This window comes from Gossypium raimondii, chromosome 13, assembly GCF_025698545.1.
Source record: "Gossypium raimondii isolate GPD5lz chromosome 13, ASM2569854v1, whole genome shotgun sequence".
NCBI lineage: Eukaryota > Viridiplantae > Streptophyta > Magnoliopsida > Malvales > Malvaceae > Gossypium > Gossypium raimondii.
The window spans coordinates 3,525,572-3,548,369 of record NC_068577.1 but is presented as its reverse complement, the minus strand read 5'-3'; the positions used below and the strand labels follow the sequence as shown (position 1 = coordinate 3,548,369).

Sequence of the window (22,798 nt, the reverse complement as noted above, 5' to 3'; positions counted from 1 at the left end):
AAATTCATGAAAATGATGGTACATGAAATATCGAAATAATGAAATGAATGATATATGTCTATGAAGAAACGACAAGAGAATGATATGTATCATGACATGTAAATGTATGATTATCTTTAATATGTTGATACAAGAAAATTATGCATGATGAGTTTATATGTAATGTGTGCAAGTACACTAACTAGTATTCTTGCTTGATGCTTAGGCAAGTGCCAAGCTATTGGTTGAATGATATTATGATTATTTATATAATGCATTGAATTGGAAAGTATTTAAGTGAAAATATGCTAGCGCTCACTAAAAAGTGGTAAGGTTTAGATTATACAATTTCTTATGAAATAACTTATCATGTAATCAATTTGAAAAAGACTTTGGAAATGCATTAGCTTGTGACTATGGTTGAATGAAATGTTTATGACTTGTGTGTCACGCATATAGAATAAGCGTGGAAAGTAAAGAAATGAAAATGAAAATAAAGAAATTATGAAGAGATAAAGTTATATAAAATCCTACTAAGCTTGGGATAATGTGTTTAAGTGATATTGTGGATTTATTTACCTTGTAAGTTGATGAATATAGCTTCATGGGTATTGTGGTATCAACTTTGGGTTATCCATGATATGCATAAATTTCATATTTTAAAGGAACTAATATGATTAAAGACTACACGAGCTTACTAAGCATTCATTGCTTACGCATTTATTTTTTTTATTTACCCTACAGATAATCGGAAGCTCGATTGGGTTGGAAACTTGTCGGAGATATATCACACTATCCATTGGTTTTATCGGTAATTTTGGATGATTTGGTTCTAGTTATAATGGCATGTATAAGTTAATTTAGCCAACGTTGGCTCATTAATATTTTGATTTTGGTTGGTTTCAAATATGAATGCTAGATGAAATAGATGTCTGAAAATTAATTTGTAAATTTCGGTGATGCTCCATAACTTTGTTCTGACGACGGATTCGGGTTAGTTGTAACAGCCTAATTTTCAGTGGTGTCAGAAACAGTGATTCGAGATCACTAAATCTGACAAGTGAGTCTTAAAATTTAATAAATTAATAATTATGGGTCAAGTGTGAATTTAGAAGAATTTTGAATTAGTGAATTTTGTGATTTAAAAAGAATTTAATAGGTAAAGTGGGTCTAAAATGCGGTGTCGAGACATCGAGTTCATAAACCGAGCCATAAATATTTTTATAAATATTTATGGAATGTCATTGAGTTAGTATAAAAGTTTCGTTAGAAAATTTTAACGTTTGGTTAGTCAATTAACTAAAAAGGACTAAATTGAGACTAGTGTAAAATTTGTTAAATTATGATTAAATAGCTTAAGTGACTAATGAGGAGGGATTTAAAAGGCAATTAGGCCCAAAATTTTATGGGCTGGACGGTTGGGCAAGAAAAATCAGCAGGAAAGTAAGGAGAAATAAGGGCAAAATTGGAAATTTTACAAATTAAATATATAAAACAAAGATAAAAGTGAAAAATCTAGAGATATCATCATTTTTCTTCAGCCAAAACGTAATAGGAGAGAGTTTTCAAGCTGGTTTTTCATATTTTTCATCATGTAAGTTCAATTCTTGCTTTTTTCTTTGAAATTTTCATGTTTTGTGACTTTTACAACTAGGTCCAACTATTGAATTTGTTAGTTTTTGAATTTATGAGTGATTTTGTAAGTTACCATGAATAAGTTCTGGAATTTTATGATGAATTATTATAGATTTTAAGTCTTAATTTCATTATATTATGATCTTATTAAAATGATTTTAGTAGAAAATGATTTTTAGGGCCTAATTGTGAAAAAGTTAGGAATTGGGGTTTTGTACTGAAATTATGAATATCAAAGGCTGTTCAGTAGTCTAAAATGGTTGGATAAAGTGTTAATTGGGAAAATTTTGATCAATTGAAGGGTTAATTGAGTAGGGACCAAATTGTAAAAATTGTAAATTTTGGAGGTAAAAGTGTAATTTTGAAAATTGAAAGGCATAAATTGTGAAGTAAATTAGTATTGAATTAGATGCTAATGAATGGAAAAATTTATATTATAGATCGGGAATCCGAAGATAAACGCGGAAAAGAGAAAGTATCAAACTAGTTTCTGAACTTTTAAAACTTCTACAAATCGGCCCAGGTAAGTTCATATGGCTGAATTTTTATGATTAATTGTTAATGTGGAAATGATATATTGTATAAATTCGTATATTGTTACTGAATTATGATTATGGTAAAAATGAGAAGAAGATGAGATTGTTAGTTCAAATTAAGGGATACGCAGGATTGAGTACACATGTTTGGCAACCAACGCATTTAATTGATTGGATAAGTCCATGGTGGATCCATGGAAAATTGTGAAAAGTAGGTATGGTGTTTCGGTGAAGAAAACCATACTGAGTTGTGAAAAGTAGGTATGGTGTTTCAATGAAGAAAACCATACTAAGTTGTGAAAAGTAGGTATGGTATTTCAAGGAAGAAAACCATACTGAATTATAGCAATGTGAAATGTTCAAGCAAATCGTGGCACGGGCAAACGATGTACTCAATTCCGTAAGACGATCCTTAATTTGACAGGTATTTGTAAGTGCAATTGAAACTAAATGTTGGAATAGAAGTTGACATCTGAAATTGAGCACGATTATATATATTTATTATTTGAGATTGGGGTTGGCAGGAAATGCTGAATTTTTATTTGTTTGTTAATGTTGTTAGTGAAATTTTGGTAATATATTATTATGAGCCTGTGAACTTACTAAGCTTTCTGTAAGCTTACTGGTGTGTGTTTACTGTTTCTTGTAGATTGACGTATATATATATTTCGGAGGATCGGATCTACAACAACGATCACACTATCCAGATTTACTCTAGTAGATTTTGTTAAACAACTTTTGGATTTATATGGCATGTATAGGAATTGAAGTAAAAAGTATTAGTATGAATGACTAAGTATGCAAAATAAATTTGAATGTTATGGTTGTGTTAGATATCGAAATATATACATGTTTTTTTTTTGTTTGAAATGGTTGATTGGTTGAACTTCATTAGTATTTAAATGAAGTAGTTGAAATACTGGAATTGGTTGTGATTTAAATTTGCAGGGAAGGTTAGATAATTACAAAGGGGTTATATTGAATTTTTTTAAAATTTGCAATGGAACAGTTTTCGGATATATGCATTGAGGTAACTTTGAAAAATCATCAAAAATGGTGGAAATTGAATTAGAATCTGAGTGAGATACTAAATTAAAGCTGAATGAGTCTAATTTCACATGAAAGAAATAGAGTAAGAAAAAGAGTTGTATATTTTTAGATATTTGAATTTTAGTGAGACAGGGTCAGAATGATTTTGAGGTCCCCTGTTCTGACTTTAGAAATTCATTAAAAATTTCACAGAAGGAATTATGAGTTATAATTTATATGTATATATTCCTTTATGAGTCTATTTTCAGGAGAAATAAGTGGAAGCACCATATGAAGTCTGTACAAAGAGATAATTGAATTTTAGTGACAAGAGGTCAGGATGGTCGGTCACTGAAATAGGGGAGACTTTAACTAATAAACTGTACTAATTGGCTAAACCAAAAATTCTGAAAAATTTTATGGTGAAAAGATATATGAGTCTAATTTCAGGGAAAATTTACGGATCTAAATTTTGAGTTTCGTAACTCGAGTTATAATTAAATAAGTGACTACTGCATGGGTGGACAGATTTGCTGTAAATAGTGAAATAAATTTTCAAACCAAGTTTTTATGCTCCGAATTAGTAAGATAAGCTAAGTAATGCCTCGTGCTCGACTCCAAAAACGGTCTCGGGTAAGAGGTGTTACATTAGGGGTGTTACAGCAATGTAGTACACAATAAATTAAAATAGTTGCAGAATAATATTTAGTAATCAGTAGTATTGTTCTTAAGTAAATGATTTGGCAACCACATTTTATGGTTATTAAAATATTTTTTTGGCAATGACATATAATCATTGAGTAATGTAATACAATTACATATCAATATTATTATTGTTACGTACAAAACTTAGCATTTTAATTTACAGTTGTTGCAAATTTTATATTACAACCAATATATTATTGTTAGGTAATAGTTTTGTAACTAAAGTATTATGGTTGTGTTAAAAATATTATAACAGATTTTACTATAACTAAAACATTTTTATACAAATAAATTAAGTCGTTACAAAAATATATATTTTAAAATGAAAAAGTTGTTGCAATATATATAATTAAAACGACTTTTCAATTTGTAAAATCGTTGTGCATATTTTGTACAATAGAGGTATACACAACGACCTCATAGCGATTTTTTTGTTGTTGCAATAAACTCTTAGTAATGGTAATACAACATTTAGCAATAAATTTTAATGTTGACAATTCATATTTTTCTTGTAGTGAATATACTATATTACAAAATTAAAAACGAATTAGATTCAAGTTTTTAAACTGAAATCTAAATTTGGCTCATATTTTAAATGGACTTTCTTGCATTTTGGAGCTTGGGCTGTGTATTTTTCTGGATTACTTTTAGCATTTTAGTTTGTAAATTTTGTAAGGCAATTGTGGTGCCCACTGGGTTGAAATATGAAATGGCTTTGCTTAATTGGAGGGTTCGATGGGGATTAGCGAGAAAGTGACTTGGCTCTGTCTGTCTTGAGGGAGTTTCTGGTGTATCATTTTAGGTTTTTTTGCGGATGAGACGGCGAAAGCTAGTGTGCTTTTGGGCCAGTTCTTCATTGCTTTGGAAAAGTGCTGTGGAAAAGTACTTTTGAGAAGTACTTTTGAAAATTTTGAGTGTTTGATATTGCTGTCAAAAAGTGCTTTTGAAGAATAAAATGTCCATTTTAGAAATGATATTATAAAGTAACAAATATGTATTTAAATAATGTTCAAATTAGTTAATATTATGATATTTTAGCAAAGATATAAAAATAATTTATTATAATTTATTGTTAATATTTTAGTATATAATATTAATTTTAAATATTTCTAAGTAATTAATATTAATTATTTATTAAATATAATTAGAATATACAAACTATATTTAAATATTTAAATATAATAATTAAATATTTGTAATTAGATATTGACACATTTGTATTATTTTATTTTAAAATGTATTTGAATATATAACTCATATTAGATATTAACATAACATAGAAAACATAAACCTAAAAATTAAAATATCACATATATTTGGATTAAAGTTTTAAAAAGGGATAATATTTATATACCAAATATAAATACTAAAAATTTTACAATAGCATTTACAATTTAAAGTGAATTCATTAAACTAGAAGTTATAGCATCTCTTGTTAATTCCATTTCAAAACCACTTGAATTGTTTGATTCACTGTCATCACCATCATCATTGTTGTCGTCATCATCATCACTTTCTCGACCATGTGCATTTTCTGAATCAATAATATTCTCATATGCCCAGTTAATATCTTCGTATTTCATAAAATCTGCATCAGTTCGACCGACATGTTTTCGGATAAAATTGTGTATCGTCATTGTAGCAACAACGATCATCGTTTGCTTTTCAAAACTATAACTTGGCATATCCCTTAAAATAACCCATTTTTTTCAAAACACCAAAAGTTCGTTCAATCACACTACGTAATGATGAATGTGAATGATTGAATATCTCTTCTTTACCAGATACTGGTCTACCTCTACGAAAGTCAGGTAAATGATATCGCTGACCTCTATATGGTCCAAGATAACTTTTCATTTGAGGATATCCAGAATCAACAAGATAATATTTTCCTACAAGTCATAATATAACAAACAATTAATTCAAGAATTTTTTTTATAAAAATTATCAATTAAAGAACTTATACTTTATTATTTAAAAAAGCACATATAAATAAAATATCTAACCATTTGGTGGGTGCGAAAATTTGTATTTTGGATCTCAAATTGCATCAAGAAATATTCTAGTGTCATGTGTCGATTCTTTCCATCCAACCATGACAAAGATGAAACACATATTAAAATCACATACTGCCATAAAATTTTGAGTCGGGATACATTTTCTTCCAATATAGGGAATTTGTTCATTTGCTGGAAGAATAGTGGCAATGTGAGTACCATCAATTGCACCTATGCAGTCCTGAACAAATAATCATATTACTCTCGTGCATATTTTTAGTCGACCAAATATATTAAAATATAATAATATAAAATAATATTTTGACCTTAAAATGGAGCATATATCTAGAATCATTACGTATTTATTCGGGTATTGAGCTAAAAAAAAGATCTTCGGGGGCAATTAGATCAGTGGCCATCCTTGAAACTTCCTCAAGCACAATTGCAAAGTGTCAACTTATTGTTGATCCAAACCTTTGAAATCTTTCTCGACATTGGGAACCTTTTGCACCGGTGCCCAAGATGTATAAAAAAATTCCCAACATTTCACTAGAAGATATGTTTCTTGAAGTTTGCAAGTTGTATATTGTCTCCAAAACTCTCAACAAACTTGGGAATACCATTTTAGACATCCTAAAATCACTACAGCAAAATAAACTTTTAGCGGCGCTTTAATAAGCACCGCAAAAAGTGTCGCTGTAGACAACGTCGCTAACTTTAGCGACGTTTATGTGAAAAAACGCCGCTAATGATCATGGCCTTTAGTGGCACTTCTATCACAAACGCCGCTAAAGATTATGACGTTTAGTAACGCTTCTACCACAAACGCCGCTAAAGATCATGACCTTTAGCGATGCTTCTACCAAAAATGCCGCTAAAGACCATGACCTTTAACTGCGCTTCTACCACAAACATCGCTATAAAGAATGAATTTTAGCGGCGCTTTTTCACAAACGCCGCTAAAAATATGAATTTTAAAAAATATATTTTAATTAAATAATATTTATTCCTATGATAAATATTATATTTTATTTTATTTTTGAAATTTAAACTTTAAACTATATACTTTTAAGGATAAAAAAAATTAATTAAATTAAAATTTCTATTAAAATTTTAACTTTAAAGCTAAATATAAAAATTAATGAATTTAAATTTAGAATTAAAATATTATGTTTAAATAAATGAGCAATCTACCTCACAGCTCATCTGATCTCTATTAACTCGGCCAAATATAAAAGAAATTACAAAACTCGTAATGATTAACAATCATGGTTAAAGAAGCTAGTACACAAGGTAACTACAAAACCCTGTTTCAATAACACCAAATTCAAGTTCCGACTAAGATAAACGACCATGGAATGAAAAATTAAAAAACACTCCACTTGAAGAAGTGCTAAGCCTTGGCTTTTCCAGCTTGAAGAGATTGAATCCTCTACAACACCTTCAATATCTAAAGGATGCAAAACCAAATGAACAGATAAACCGACAAACTTGATAAACAATAGAGATGTTAAAAATAAAAATTATATATAGCCATTAAGGCTAAAACAAAAATTATATAACAAACAATTATGTTATGCTGAAATCTTAAATGTCAAAACTGGTCATCAGCATGCAAACAACGTGGCTGTATAACTTCAGCAATAAGTTATGCTGTCATCAAACTATGCCTCAAATCAAAGATATAAGTTACCCATCCACAGAGAAATGCATGTATAGGCATAAATAACATCATCTCATTCTGCCAACTACATTAGACAGTTTGTGGAGAGGAGAAACCAAAAAACAATCATAAATTGTAAGAGCAGACTATGCCTGGACTATATGCTTCTATGCCACCTTAACTAGAAACTATTTCACAGGATTGATTACCAAATACTCAAGCATGCACTTAGACATCAAGTTTTGAACCAAAAAAATTGGAGCCAAGGGAATAGGAACAATAAATCTTCTCATTATCAGCATAAGGTGATTTAGTTATGTTGCTGCTTACTATAAAAGTTTTAATACAAAAGTTTTACAGATTTGATACAACTAGCAACGAGAGGAAATAAAACATACAAAGATTGTTTCACAAACCTATCGCGGATGACCATATCAAGTCTGTAAGAAGGTGCACGAGATAGAAGAAGCTTTGCTAACTCATCCTTCTTTTTAGCCTTAGCTTTCTTTATCTTCCTTTGATATGCCCTTATTTCTCTAAACTTCTCAAGTAGTGGATCATGAAGAATGTACATGACATCCTTCAAGTGACAGTAAGTATGATGATTTCCTTTCACTTTCTTCTTTGGCTCTCTCGGAAATACTCTTTTGTGGATGCATAGTTTCCTGCAGTATTAAATCCATTAAAGCAAAAAGGAAGCCAACCATATTTAATAAAAAATAACAAACCCCATCAATACGCGTTTCATTTGGTTGAGGCTTTTTTTTTATATGTTTTCTTACTAAAATCCTCGATTTTTTATAATAATAATAATAACAAAATCATATCAATTAAAACATAGTCATAAACTCATGCTGAAGTAAAAAGCTAGCAATAAGAATATTTTCCATACACACTTCTTCTCTTTGCTTCAGTGAGCAAAAAACAGTTAGCAAAAGTAGCAATTAACTGCTACTTGATGAACTAATCTCAGCTTAACGAAGCTCAATAGTTTCAAATTATTAGCTAATTAATCTTCGAAGCTAAAAACAACATGAAAAAAATGATAAAAGAAGGCAAATAAAGGAAGCTTAAATAATAATAATTAATAAAAGTGAGAAAGAAGAGATGAACCTAAAATCCGAAAGGCTAACTTGAAGGATTTTAATAGCTTGTGACCTCGTCACATATCTCGCAGCATTTCCTTCCTTTTTCTTTCCCTGTAAAATTTCACCATAAATTATGAGCAAAAAATCCTTACAATAAGTCAAATTTGAAAATCTAAACCGCCAATTTGAAAGCAATAAAGTTCGAAAGAACTTGCAGGAGGTCGGTAGTGCTTTGGTTTCCCCATACAACTGTGGATAGAATTGAGAAACTGAGAACCAAGAAAGCCAAAAAACAAAAAAAAAGGGAGAGGCGCAAAAGGCAGAAGAACCACAACGATTGCTAATTAACCTTTGCAGCCAGTGTGCATTATACATGCGCCACTCGTCCCTGCTCGGCTTTGATTACGAATGGATCAGTGATCACTAGAAACTTGAAAAGCTAATGAAGAATGTAACTTCCTACATGTAAAGTATACATGAGGAAGAACAAACCTGAGCTTCAAGTTTATTGGGAATGGTCTCAAAGGCTAGCAAACCTGGACCTGCTTCTAAAAGCCTGTTTTGGTGTAGTGAAGCCAACAAAATACAAAGGAAAAGTGTTGAGCATTTGTATAGCTAGAGAGGCCTGAAACATCATCACTCCACACGTCAAGAACAACAGAAAAAGGGTCTAAAGGTACTTGCAACCCAGGTCTATCTGTTAGAGCTATTTTAGCCACATTACCATCCTTCCAATATACGAAACATGCACTACCCAGTTCGTTCTACTTAATTCCTCAACTTTGCTAAATGCATCATTGCCTCGACCAATAAGAGGAGCTAATAATATGAAGGTTATCACATTCCAACAGTATTTGCTAAAAGCCTTTGTCCCAGGCAATCTTCAAGCCATTCAAAACAACATGCAGTTCTACTTCAAGAACGTTGCTCACACCAATGAATCTGTTATAGCCAACTTCCCATTTCCCAACGCATTCCTAATCAAACCAGCAACCCCGGACTTAAGACCACCTACAGAAACAGTACCATCAGTATTGAGTTTAACCCACCCCGAACTAGTTGGGACCAGACCGAAATCCTTTCACCTGTACTTTGCACTGGCCCTTCTCGGTTCCTTACACAATTGGAATCTTAACAAGCATGCTCAAAAAGTATCAGGTTTTTATTGTTGTATATCCACAAACGTAGATAAAAAAAAGTTTATGTAAAAAAAATATCTATAAAATATATACATATATATATATAAAGATTTTGATTGAATGATAAAATTGAGATTGAATTTTTTTTTTTTTGAAAACAAAAATGAACCTAGGCTAAAAGCCAACCAAAGTTAACAGTCATTGACAATAGGTGGCCTACTCTTCCCATTCAACCATGAGTTTGACAAATGGAGGAGGGTGCCGAACCAGCTGCAAACCCAATGGGCAATCCCTAGCGAGCTTGGTGACAAAATCCGCTGCCGCATTTGCACCTCGCAGAACATGACGCACCAATACCCACCACGACTAAGACAAAAGGCCACGAACAGCCATTACGAGCTCCAACATCTCCTTCCTGGTAACATCCGTGACAAGGTCCACCGCAGCCCGACTATCAGATTCCACCACCAGCACCGAATACCCGCATCTCAAGGCACAGACAAGCCGTCATATAGCTCTCAATGCTCAGCTAGCAACATCAAGCAGCAACCAATACTCCAACTGTACCCCATAACCCAGCAGCCCGATGAATCCCGTATAAAGCCTCTACCAACTGCTGCTCCTGTGGCATTATTAACTCCACCATCCTTATTCAGCTTGTGCAACCTCTCCAGAGGCAGCATCATCCTTAGCCTCTGTCGAGTTTTGAGCTGCTGCTTAAGATTGGGTCTTTGATGATTTAGGTTCAGGTACCATTATACATGAGGTTTATAGTTTTATTCTAGGATTAACTTATTTTAAAAAATTATAAATAATATTAAATATGAAAACACTATCATTGCAATATTTGCTTCTTCTTTTTTAAATCCATATTACTCTTTTATGTCTAATTGCTCGATTCAAATCAATTAAAAAATCTGGAATGTGTGAATAATTGTAATTAAAATTGGGTTTATCATTTACCATACAATCTCAAATAAATTACTCTTCCTAATATGAAGGTAGGCAAGTTTCTACAAAGATATGTTGATTGTTTCCAAGGAATCAATCATTGCAGATGAACATATATAGATGATAACTACATTATTTTCCGTCTGGTTCATTAATAAGCCAAACTTAGGGAAAAATCAGAATATTTTCCATGACTTTTCACAAGAAAGTGGTGGACCTATTGCATAGAAAAAGGAAGCATTTAGCTCCTATCCTTTTCACCATATCCATATTGTGAATATATGAAAGGCAGAAGATCACACATTAGCCTAACAAATCAAGTCATTCGGCTGAATCTGAAAAACACTAATAAACAAACCTAGTAAGATGAAGTAACTAAGATATCTGCACCAGCCTCCAAATGCTCCAAATGAACCTGCACATATGAACACTCCACGTTGATTCAAAATCTAAAACCAAGTCTCAAACTTTATACCCTGTTTTTGACATGGAGTCATTTGCAGGACAGCAATGTACATATTTTCCAACAAAGCTGAATGAGAAAGAAGACCGAAAGGTACCTGCTTGATAAGGTGAGGGTCTTTGATCAAGCAAAGAGCGCTCCAAAGTGGGTCATTAATGGAAGCACCATGACTCTCAAGCTGAGTAGCAAAACCCCCATCCATCACAGCACAGCCTCCAGCTTTTTCTACCAAATCTTCCAACAATGAAGCTCCCTTCTCAAAACCCATATTTTTTCTTTTCGTCAGTGTATGATGCAGAGTAGTGTGTTCTTTGATAGATGGATAAAGAGCAAAGCTTTGTTGGCGCTGTAATAAAAAGGTTTTGGGTTGTTATTTCAGCCATGGGAGTGCAGAGTATTTGTTGGAGTGTGGCAGCTGAGAAAATATTGTCGGACATGGGAAGATTAGGGATTTCAGGGGGAAATTTGGGGTAAAATGGCGCGATTTTTTAAAGTGAAATAATTTTTGTAGCATTTTTAAAGTTAAATTTTGGGGCTATTATTTATTTTTTGCGGTGTTTTTATAAAAAGTGTGTAAAAAATTTTCATTTTGAACAAAATTATTTTATTTTTGTATTTTAATTTTATTTTTTATAATTTGATCCTCTCCAAAATAAATAATTGTACCTAAATATCCATATCAATCTATTATTTTTTAATTTATTTATTAATTCTATTTAAACTAATATTTAAATATATCAAATGGTTTAAATTAAATTTTTTAAATATAAAAGTATTAATTAATTATATAAAATTTTATCATTTAACAAATCTCAAGTAAACATTAACCTTAAACCCTAAATTAACCATTCAATACATATAAAATCTATCTATTATATATCTCTTAAATAATTTAAACTACACTCATAATTTCAATATATTTAATTTATTATTATCTCTTTTAAAATTATATAATAACATATTTAAAATATAAATTAAAAAAATTAATCTAAACCCAAAACATTAACTCGACCCTTGAATCCCTAAACCTTAAATCCCTAACTCTTAACCCCTAACGTCTAACCCTTAAACCCCTAACCCCTAAACCTTAAATCCAAACCCTTAAACCATAATCCCTAATTCATAATCTCTAAATTCATACTCCCTAAACCTTAAAATATGAACTCCTAAACCGGCCTTAAATCTTAAATTAATCATATACCCTAAACTAAAAACCCTAAACAAATTTATTATCTCTTTTACAATTATATAAGAACATATTTAAAATATAAATTAAAAAAATTAATCTAAACACAAACCCCTAACTTGGCCCCTAAATCCCTAAACCTTGAATCCTTAACTCTCAACCCCTAACGTCTAACTCCTAAACCTCTAAATTCCTAACCCCTACACCTTAAACCCCAACCCCTAAACCATAATCCCTAATCCATAATTCCTAAATCCATACTCCCTAAACCTTAAAATAGTAACTTTTAAACTGGCCTTAAATTTTAAATAAATCATATACCCTGAACCAAAAACCCTAAACTATAGTGATAATTAATTCAATATTTTAAAATTAATACCATCTCTTTTACGATTATATAAGAAATTTTTTAATATATAAATTAAAAAAATCAGTAATCATGTACCCAAAAAATTTAAAATTATTTTAAATAATAGTATTTTAATTTTTCGGATATTTTATTTCAAATTATTTCTACGTGTCATTATTTTTTTTGAAGATTTTAAATATTCAATTAGATTTAAATTTAATCTTATTTAATTATATAAATAAACCAAATAAGATAAAATGTTTTTAGCCGCGCTTTTTCAAAAACGCCGCTAAAGGCCCTAGCATTAGCGGCGCTTTTAAAAAACGCCGCTAAAACACCGAGCATTAGCGACGCATTTTCAAAAAACCCGCTAAAGCCCCGAAAGGTAAGAAAACGACACCGTTGGGCTTTGGTTTTTAGTGGCGATTTCCATAAAGCGCTGCTAATGCTTGATTTTTACCAGCATTTTTTGTTCAAGCGCCACTAAAAGTGCCGCTAAAATCCTGTTTTGGTGTAGTGAATTAATCATACAACGTGATTTGTGACAGTCAAGAATCTCTCGGATCCATGTCTCACCTGACTGTTTAGAATCCATGCATGGTTGCCTCAATATATACTTCTCGTAATATAATTGCAAGGAATAAGATGCAACAACAAATAATTGGTTAAAACATTCCATGCGTTGTAAAATCTCTTTCTTTTCCCTTTCATCATCACTTTCATCACCGCTGTAATCCTTAACTATACTTATCACCTATGAATAAATTTTATATCCAAAATCATATATAAACAACTATTGATAAAACTAATTTAGTATAAATAAGTAGAACATAAATTCAATATCCAAAGACCAAACATAAACAACTATTAATAAAACTAGATTATACATAAATAAGTAGAACATAAATTCAATATCCAAAACCAAACATAAGCGACCATTGATAAAACTAGATTACATATAAATAAGTAGAACATAAATTCAATATCCAAAACCAAACATAAATAACTATTGATAAAACTAGTTTAGCATTGTTGTTTAGTCACATAATAGATATCTCTGAACCCTAGAAGATCAGAAAATTTTCAACTATCCTCCATTTCCGTCTTAAGCCACAAAGCTCTAATCTTGGGATTAATTGATAAAAACATAATTCACTTGTCCTTCTTGAGCAATAATTTAAGTGCGAAAAAGTATAGCGGACTAGCTTTTGGAACTTCTTTCGACATGTTGTCAAGCATTTTATCTGCTTGTGGAATACCATATGGATCCATAATAGGAGTCAAACTAGATGTGGCTTGACTCATATTGTCAGCTGCATTGCATAATTTGTCTATTTGACTGGACAATCTTGCAGCCCCTCTAATGTGCTTTGAGGATTTCTTTCTTCTAGTTTTAAAATGTGAACTTGATTGTAGAAGCCCAATTTCACCCGGGCCCATTACAAACAAATAAAACACAAAATAACTCAAACCTAAAATAAGCCCAAATCTACCCCTAACCCAAACGGACCCAAATACAACCCAACACAATTTCCCACGGCCCAAATGGCCCAAAGCAAGAAAAAGGGTCTGGAAACCCTAACCCTAGGTGCGCCGCACCTAGGGTCTTCTGACCCTTGACCTGCCGCCACCGCCACGGTCACTTCACCGTCTCTGCCACTTGCGCCCGTCAATCACCTGCAAGAAAAGAACAAAAACGCAAGCAGCAAACAAAGAAAAAATGTTGTATCAATTTCGGCTAGAAAAAGCCATCACCAAGTCAATGTATTTTTTTTACTATAGACATATTAGAAAAAAAAAAAAACAAAACTTCAAAGGTGATTTTCGGTTGTTATTTCTATTTATTTTGTTCTTTAGTTTTTTTTGTTTATTTATTTTTATTTCTACCTACAAAGATAAAAAGGAAAAAGAAAGGCTCACCTGAGATGTCCCGCGGCCACGTCGTCGGAGATTCTCTCTCCGTCGTCGAAATCAGCCTTAAAAGGTGGGTGAGGGTCTTTTCTTTCGGCTTTCTTCTTGGTTGAGAAGGATTGGCCTTCAAATCGTCGAAAATGGGGCTCAAAAGCACATTTGGTCCGTCATCGGCCACCGGCCACGGCGCCAGTCCGATGGACGGACGGCCGGCAACCATGGACTGATTTGGGGTTTAAGAGAGAGCTTTGGCTCTTTGAAATTTTTTTAAAAAAAGGGGGATGAATCTAATTTTTTTAGGGTTTTTTTAAACATTTAAACCAACTGAAAAACGACGTCGTTTCACATGGGGGCCTCAGCGCCAAAACGGTGCCGTTTCGCGCGACCCGGGTGTGACCCGACCCATTACTTGGAGGATCCGTGTGTTTTGTGACTAGGGTATAATTGCTACCCTAGTCCTTCTGCTTTTCTCTGTGTTTTCAATTGAATATTCTTTACTTTTGCAATTTTACCCCATTTTTCTTTGCGTTTTTAATTCGGTCCCTCCCGGAACGATGCGTTTTGGAGGAGAAGGAAAAATTTCCATTTTAGTCCCTCCATGTTATGTGCGCGTTCATGAAGGTCCCCTCTTTTATTTTATTAGCGATTTGACCCCATATTCTAGCCTAGTTTTTAATCTAGCCCTTTATTTGGTATTTTAGTTATTTATTGTTAAATTGATCATTTTACATATTATTATTACTATTATATTATATTATTATAAATATTATTATTACTATTTACTCAACTATGTCCTTTTAATTTCAAATTTTTGTTATCTATATATATATACACACATACGTTTTGTTATACATACATATATATCCATATCCATCATACATTTTATAATATATATATATACGTCTATAATTTTTTATATATATATACTTTATATCTTATCATATATATATATATATCTTTATGTACGTATTTTTCATTTTCACATCTATATACTTTATATCTTATTTATCTATATATCTTTATATACATATTTTTAATTTTCATATATATATATATATATATACATGCTTGCATATTCCTTATTATATCTTATACTTTATATACATATACATATATCCTATTGCTTTTTTATAATTATAATTCAATTATTATCTATTTATTCACGCTTTCATTATTATTTTAAAATGTTTCACTTTTATTTTGCTTATACACTCGTTATTTGGCATGCTATTGATTCGTCCTTTTTTATCCTGTTTTTGTCACTATCATTCGTATTATGTTACACTTTCGTATTTATTATTGTTTCGTATGCGTATCCTATATAATTTGTTTTCGCATTTTTTACGACATCGTGTTTTACTTTACTCGATATATCAAAATTTTTTTTTTGTATTTTGATATTCGAAAAATCGTACCCTAACTTACGGGGTTTCAATTTTCTCGATAAATCTAAATACGCGAATCATTTCAAACAAATTTTTAAATGATCTCGGGAATTAAGAAAAGATCGTGTCTTAACTTACTGGGCATGATCTCTTTTTTAAAACCGAGATAGCTAAATATCTTTTAAATAAGCAAATTTTTGGTATTCATTCACGTATCAGAAATTCAAGACATTGTGTCCTAACTTATTGGATATAATTCTCTTTCTCGATCAACGTGAAATATGCCTTTCCCGAAAATTTTCAACATTTCAATAAAAGATCGTATTTTAAATTTCTTTAAAATTTTCAATCTTCGACACTAAGACATTAATTAATCAACTAGGTACCAATTTTGGGCGTTACGAGGGTGCTAATCCTTCCTCGACGTAATCGACTCCCGAACCCATTTTTCTGAATTTCGTGGACCAAAATCATTGTTTTCATAAAAATCAAATTATTTATTAAAAACAACCACTTTACGAGGTGACCCGATCACACCTCATCAAAAAGGATTGGTGGCGACTCCCGTTTTTGTTTCTAAAACCCAAGTCGACCCCGTTTTATCAAAAAAATGGTGTCAACAGCTTGGCGACTCCACTGGGGATCCAAAATAAGAGAGTCAAGCCACGTGTTGATTACTTTCTGTCTTTTTGTCAAAAATTGAATTTGATTTAAATTTACTATCCTTTCATTGTATTTCATTCATCTTTATTACGATCTTCATCATTGTGGTTTTATAAATACTGTGTTATTTTGAGTTTAGATATATATTTCTGCACATTGCATTGCATGACCGTTGGTCACACCCTTTTAAGTGGGAGTGAGAAACTACGCCTTCGTGAGGTTTTCACCTTCGCATGGGATAGTGAATCGCTTCCGGGATACATCTGTACCTATGTCTTCGTGAGATTTTCATCTCCACATGGCCATAGGGAAATGTATTCCCCTGAACTGAACTCAGTCCGTATGAGCCTATAATAGGTGAGGATTGAGGAATCTGTTGGTTCAGGTACCTTTACTTTAGAATCGAACCACATGTAGTGAGCCATAAGAATCTACCTAGGTAGAGCCACTCCAAACCTTTAGTGGATACCCGAATAGGTACTCTATCTTTCTTGTTTGCTTTTGCTTTGTACTAACCTGTTTCGTTTTGTTTTGGTTATGATTGCATTGCATTTTCATCTTAGAAAAAGGTGTTGATTCAAGTTTGATTACTAAATTAGAAAGTTTGTCATGGAAAACGGATTTCTTGATAAAGCGGAAGATAATATGGCTGCCCGAATACATTCCAAGAAACACGACAAAAGAAAGGTGATGGAAGAGTACATCATTTTACTTCGTGGCCCAAAAATTCAAGCTAATTATTTGAGAGTCACCGACATTCTGACTTCCTTAAAGAAGCTGATGAGCATTACGAGGATGGGCAGACGATGGATCACAACCAGAATCAAGCAAGAAGGAGTTAGTAGTGGCATCCATTGGAAATTTGCAATATTTATCTTAAACATTCAGATAAAGAAGAAGACCAATGTTGTTTCTTGGAATATGAGGGCGAGGCCATACATGCATTCGCTTTATGTAAAGGAATTTGTTTTTTAGTAAAGTTTTTTAAATAGAATTAAATCAGAGTCAACGTCTTTTTTGCATTCATGCATTCGCATTACATGGCATCATGTGCATTAAGGACCATTAAAAGACCCTAATTGAGTAAAATTATTTCAGCTAATCTGGAAAACCAACACCCTTACAGTATCTGAGCAAAAACTAAAGGAATAGATCAGAGACTAGAGAGATTAGAGCAATTGTAAGAACAGGTGCAAGCCCAGATGCAAGAACAACTAGAAAATATCCAACAAGACATGCAAAAATCCCAAAGGAGCTTGATGAGCCAATTAGCACAGCTCTCAGCTAGAGATAAAAAGAAAAACCCTGTAGCCAATTCTGGGGATAAATATGAAGACCCTGCCTATCTCCCAGGTTTCACCCCAATAGGCGTCCAGGCCCAACCCGACGCGCATCTACAAGGGGCACCCACTACTAACAGACCCCAACGATATCAGGCCGGTACCTCGGCGCTAATGAACTATCCGACAGGCTCAGGTTCTAATCCAAAGAATGATCCAACCAATCTTGTTATTCCTGAGTTAGACGAAATGGCAGAAGTAAGGGTAGAACTACCAAAGCAACTCGAAGATCGGTATAGGTGGTTGGAAGAAAAACTAAAAGCAATGGAGAATGTTGATTACCATTGCGGGGTTGATGCCAAGGATTTAAGTTTGGTCCCAGATTTAGTACTCCCACCGAAATTCAAGACTTTAGAATTTGAAAAGTATAATGGGACCAGTTGTCTCGAAGCTCACATCACGATGTTCTGTCGAAAAATGATAGGATACATTGATAACGATCAACTGTTAATTCATTACTTCCAAGATAGTCTGATCGGGTCAGCTGTAAAATGGTACAACCAGTTGAGCCGTGCCAATATCCACTCATGGAAAGACTTGGCACGAGCTTTCATGAAGCAGTATGGTTACGTGACAGACATGGCACCTGACAGAATTACACTACAGAACTTGGAAAAGAAGCAAAGTGAGAGCTTCAGGCAATATGCCCAAAGATGGAGAGAGGTAGCGACATAAGTCCAACCACCTTTTCTAGAAAAAGAAACCACGATGCTTTTCGTCAACACTTTGAAAGCCCCATTCATTAACCACATGTTGGGAAGCGCTACCATGAGCTTATCAGATATGGTAATGTCTGGCAAGATGAGTGAAAATGCCATAAGAAGTGGGAAGATAGATACGGGAGAAAGCGTCAGAGGATCAACCCTAAAGAACAAAGAAAATGAAGTAAGCAACTTGAGTATATATAATGAAAGATATCCCAAATTGGTCACTGTGGGCCAACCGAGGGTCATAATCGCCGGCTATCAAAGCATTAACATCATATCCAAGAAGGGGGTTGGTGAAAAGAACAGACTTGGAAGTGTTTTGAATAGTGGGACTGTGAAAGAGATCCCTGTATATTTTAGACCTAATTCGGAGTAATGTCCAAAACACACTTATTTCTCTAAGCCTAGGGGTAATAAGAATCCTTTTGTGAGATAGGCTTATGTCCAACATCTTTATTTCAATAAAATGCATCTTTGTTTCTCACTTCGGGCAAATATTCTTTTATTTTTTCCATTTCATAATCATACGATACAGATAAATATTTTTAGATTCTTTTATTCTTTGGATCTACTTTCGTCCTATAACAGGTCTCTAAATATCAATGATATGAGCAACACTACTATTGATTCAGAACCTCCTTTTGAGCAAGATATGTGTCCAGATTAAACCTCAAGCCTTTGGAGATAACTGAGATTGTAACTTATCTCCTGATTTGTTAAAAACGAGATAACAAGATTCTATTTTACACAGAATCAATAGAAGCCATGCCCTTTCTCTACGTGGGACACAAATGTCATAAGGCTGATCTTACCTAAGGTTTTTGACGGTTATCTTTTTGGTCATCAATTACCTCACTAAGTAGGCAAAAGCTGCTTCATATGCCAATGTCGCAAGGTCAACAGTCTGCGAATTTTTGAAAAATCACGTGTCAATTTGAAATGCCAAAAAGAAGCACATCTAACAATGCACTAAAATTGAACAACAGCACAATGTCATAAGTTTACAGTCTGTTCAAGATTAACACATTTTGCCCCAAAATGCACGGCGCAGTGGGAGTAAAAAAAACAAAAATAAAAAACAAAACAAAACAAAAATGAGAGGAAAAACTACTGCCGGGGCAACACATTGGCTCATCGTAGTTTTGCTCATTGAGGTCAAGATTCCTTCTCTTCGAGTGTTGGATCAGATCTCGATTGAAGAGAAGTGTTCAAAGTTATCTATCTTGGTCAAATCCACAAAAAAAAGACGTGAGCTCACCAAAGAAGGTTCGCCCTAGAGAATTCTATGAAGGAGACCTAATATCGAAGAAAATCCTCTCCATACAAAAAGAACTTTAGAAGAAAGAGGATATCAAACTGAAAAGAACCTTATGTTGAAGGCTTTATCTGGAGAAGTGTTGATTTCGACTAGAAAGGATAGCAATGACTTACCTGATCCTACGAGGGCGAATTCAATCAAAGAATGTTAAAAAAAAGAAAAGAAAAAAGAAAGGAAAAAGAAAAGAAAAGAAGAATGAGAGGCCAAGGTGAAAACCCACAAAGGGCACCTTGAGACCAAAGGGGTTTTGAATTGAAAACCCAGGAATGGGCAGTTTAAATTTTGATCAAAGGTGGGACATGCGGTGGCCTTGTCCTCTCTAAATTAGCAAGAAGGTGAGACGCTACATCTTGGGACATCAACAAAGTCTTTTAGGACTTCTAGACACATATCAAGTTCAAAATGGTCCTCAAGAAGCTTATGCAGAAAAGCTCATACTGTGATATCTGGGGCACCTGTTTTCATCTTATTCATTTCGTATCTTAGAAAAATTTGCTATCTTGATTATTTATTTATTTCGAGCTTTGTTCTCAATAAAATTCCATCTTATCCATTGTAATAATCCTTTTCATCTTATTCATTTTGAATCTTAGCAAAATTTTCTATCCTGATTAATTTATTTGTTTAGAGCTCTACTCTCAATAAAATTTCATCTTTCCCATTGTGATAATCTTTTCAAGCATTTTCCATTGAAATAAAGATTAATGGGCTGTTAATATTCAAGCAAAAGAAGTTTTGCATATTACTCTGAAAGCTTCTAAACAATACAGGAACCTGAAACATGACTATTGTTTAGAGTACACCAAGTTTAAAGGGTGAAATGTCTAAGAAGGAAAAGTCTAAATTAAGACTATCCCTTCGGATTTTGTTGTCTAAGCATAGATTGAACAAAACGAAAAATGTCGTCTTTGGTGACAAAACTTCAATGAACAAATGAGTAATGATCACAGAGTGATAAAAAGAGGTTTATTAGAAGAGAAAGTTCTACAATTGTGCATAAATATTTGGTACGACACCCTAAGAATGGTGTAAGAGACCAAAGAGATTCAGATCCTGTATCCCTGAATTACAGTGGGAGAGGATTGAGAAAGAGCCAGATCTTTTACTCAGTGGAAGGAAGATGGCTCAAATTTTATGTCCAAAAATTACCGTGGACTTAGCCTTGAAGATTACAACAGATTGAACTTTGAAGATTATAGTGGGGGCAATCCGTTTAAGTAAGAGATGAGTGCTACCAGCCAAACAAGATGGCATTCTGACGTGTTGGTAATGGAGCCTTAATGAATAACGAGCAATGACAACCCTAACATTAAAAAAGGGATCATTCTCATAACATTCTGCATTCATGCAAATATAATTCACACACACCTAGTTAGGAGAATCTGATTCGTTCTGATCATAACATCCTAATCATTAGGCATAAATAGGTTTATAAAATGGACTTTACAGGTCATGTTCCCCAAAGAACATATTAATGAAGTTTCCCATACCCCTGAAGTTGCAGTGAGATGAATTGAAGTCGTCATATCAAGTCCTATCTCTCAGAAATTACAGAGGAATGGACTAAAAGCAGCAGATCTCGTCTTTCTGTACCGACAGCGAAGCAGATCGAAAACACAAGCCTGACCTCCCTGAGTTTGCAGCAGAACAAACTAAAAGCAGTAGATCTCATCTTCCTGTACTGGCAGCGAAGCAGATTGAAGACACAAGCCTAACCTTCCTGAGTTTGCAGCGGAGCAGACTAAAAGCAGCAGATCTCGTCTTCCTGTACTGGCAGTGAAGCAGATCGAAGACACAAGCCTGACCTCTCTGAGTTTGCAGCGGAGTAGACTAAGAGTAGCAGATCTCGTCTTTCTGTACTGGCAGTGAAGCAGATCGAAAGCACTAGCCTTATCTCCCTAAGCAGTAGCAGAGTAGGTTGAAAATTACAGATCCTATCTCCCTAAGCAGTAGTGGAGCAGATCGAAGACGGCGAATCTTATCTTCCCAAGGTAGTAGGGAAGCAAATTTAAGCCACTAGTCTTATCTCCCTGAGTAGCAGTGAAGTAGGTCGAAGGTTGTAGATCTTGTCTTCCTGTACTGACAGTGAAGCAGATCGAAATCACTAGTCTTATCTCCCTGAGTAGTAGCGGAGTAGGTTGAAGATAACAAACCTTATCTCCCTGAAGTTGCAGTGGAGCAGGTTAAAATGATGGATCTTATCTCTCTGAAGTTGTAGTAGAACAGATCGCATCAGACTTTATTGGAGCCACAAGTTCTATCTTGCTGAGGATGCAGTAGAGTAGACTGAAGATAGCAAGTCTTATTCCATTGAAGTTGTAGTGAAATAGATGGAAGCTATAAATTACAAACCCTGTCTCTCTGAAGTTGCAGTAGAGTAGATTGAAATAACAAACCTTATCTCTCTAAAATTGCAGTAGAGCAGGTTGAAGTTACTAACATTATCCCCCTAAAGTTCCAGTAGGGCAAGTAGAAGATATAAGTCCTATCTCCCTGAAGTTGCAGTGGAGCGGGTCAAAATGATGAATCTTATCTCTCTGAAGTTGCAGTAGAACGGATCACATCGGACTTTATTAGAAATTACGAGTCTTATCTTCCTGAAGTTGCAGTGGAACAGACTAAAGATAGCGAGTCTTATTTCCCTGAAGTTGCAGTGGAACAGATTGAAGCTATAAACTACATATCTTATCTCTCTAAAATTATAGTACAGCAGATCATATCAAACATCATCTCCCTGAAGTTGCAGTGAGGCAG

The 22,798-nt window shown here is 33.5% G+C and overlaps 1 protein-coding gene and 1 long non-coding RNA gene across 3 annotated transcripts in view; both read right to left on the bottom strand.

Annotated features, from left to right (window-relative positions):
• Positions 1 to 22,798, bottom strand: part of LOC128036064 (uncharacterized) — a 98,199-nt gene that overhangs the window by 29,927 nt on the left and 45,474 nt on the right. The window lies entirely within an intron of this gene.
• Positions 7,049 to 11,678, bottom strand: LOC105781992 (pescadillo homolog). Of its 2 annotated transcripts, XR_008192903.1 has the most exons (5): positions 11,283 to 11,678; positions 9,125 to 11,137; positions 8,658 to 8,743; positions 7,961 to 8,209; positions 7,049 to 7,331 (listed from the first exon to the last, which is right to left on the bottom strand). XR_008192903.1 is itself a non-coding variant. In XM_052626823.1 (3 exons), exons 1-3 carry the CDS (start codon positions 9,005 to 9,007, stop codon positions 7,325 to 7,327), a joined length of 606 nt encoding a protein of 201 aa, XP_052482783.1. In that variant the 3' UTR covers positions 7,049 to 7,324. The 2 variants fall into 2 exon arrangements, 1 of the variants encoding a protein (XP_052482783.1); XM_052626823.1 differs by lacking the exons at positions 9,125 to 11,137; positions 11,283 to 11,678 and having other exon boundaries at positions 8,658 to 9,007.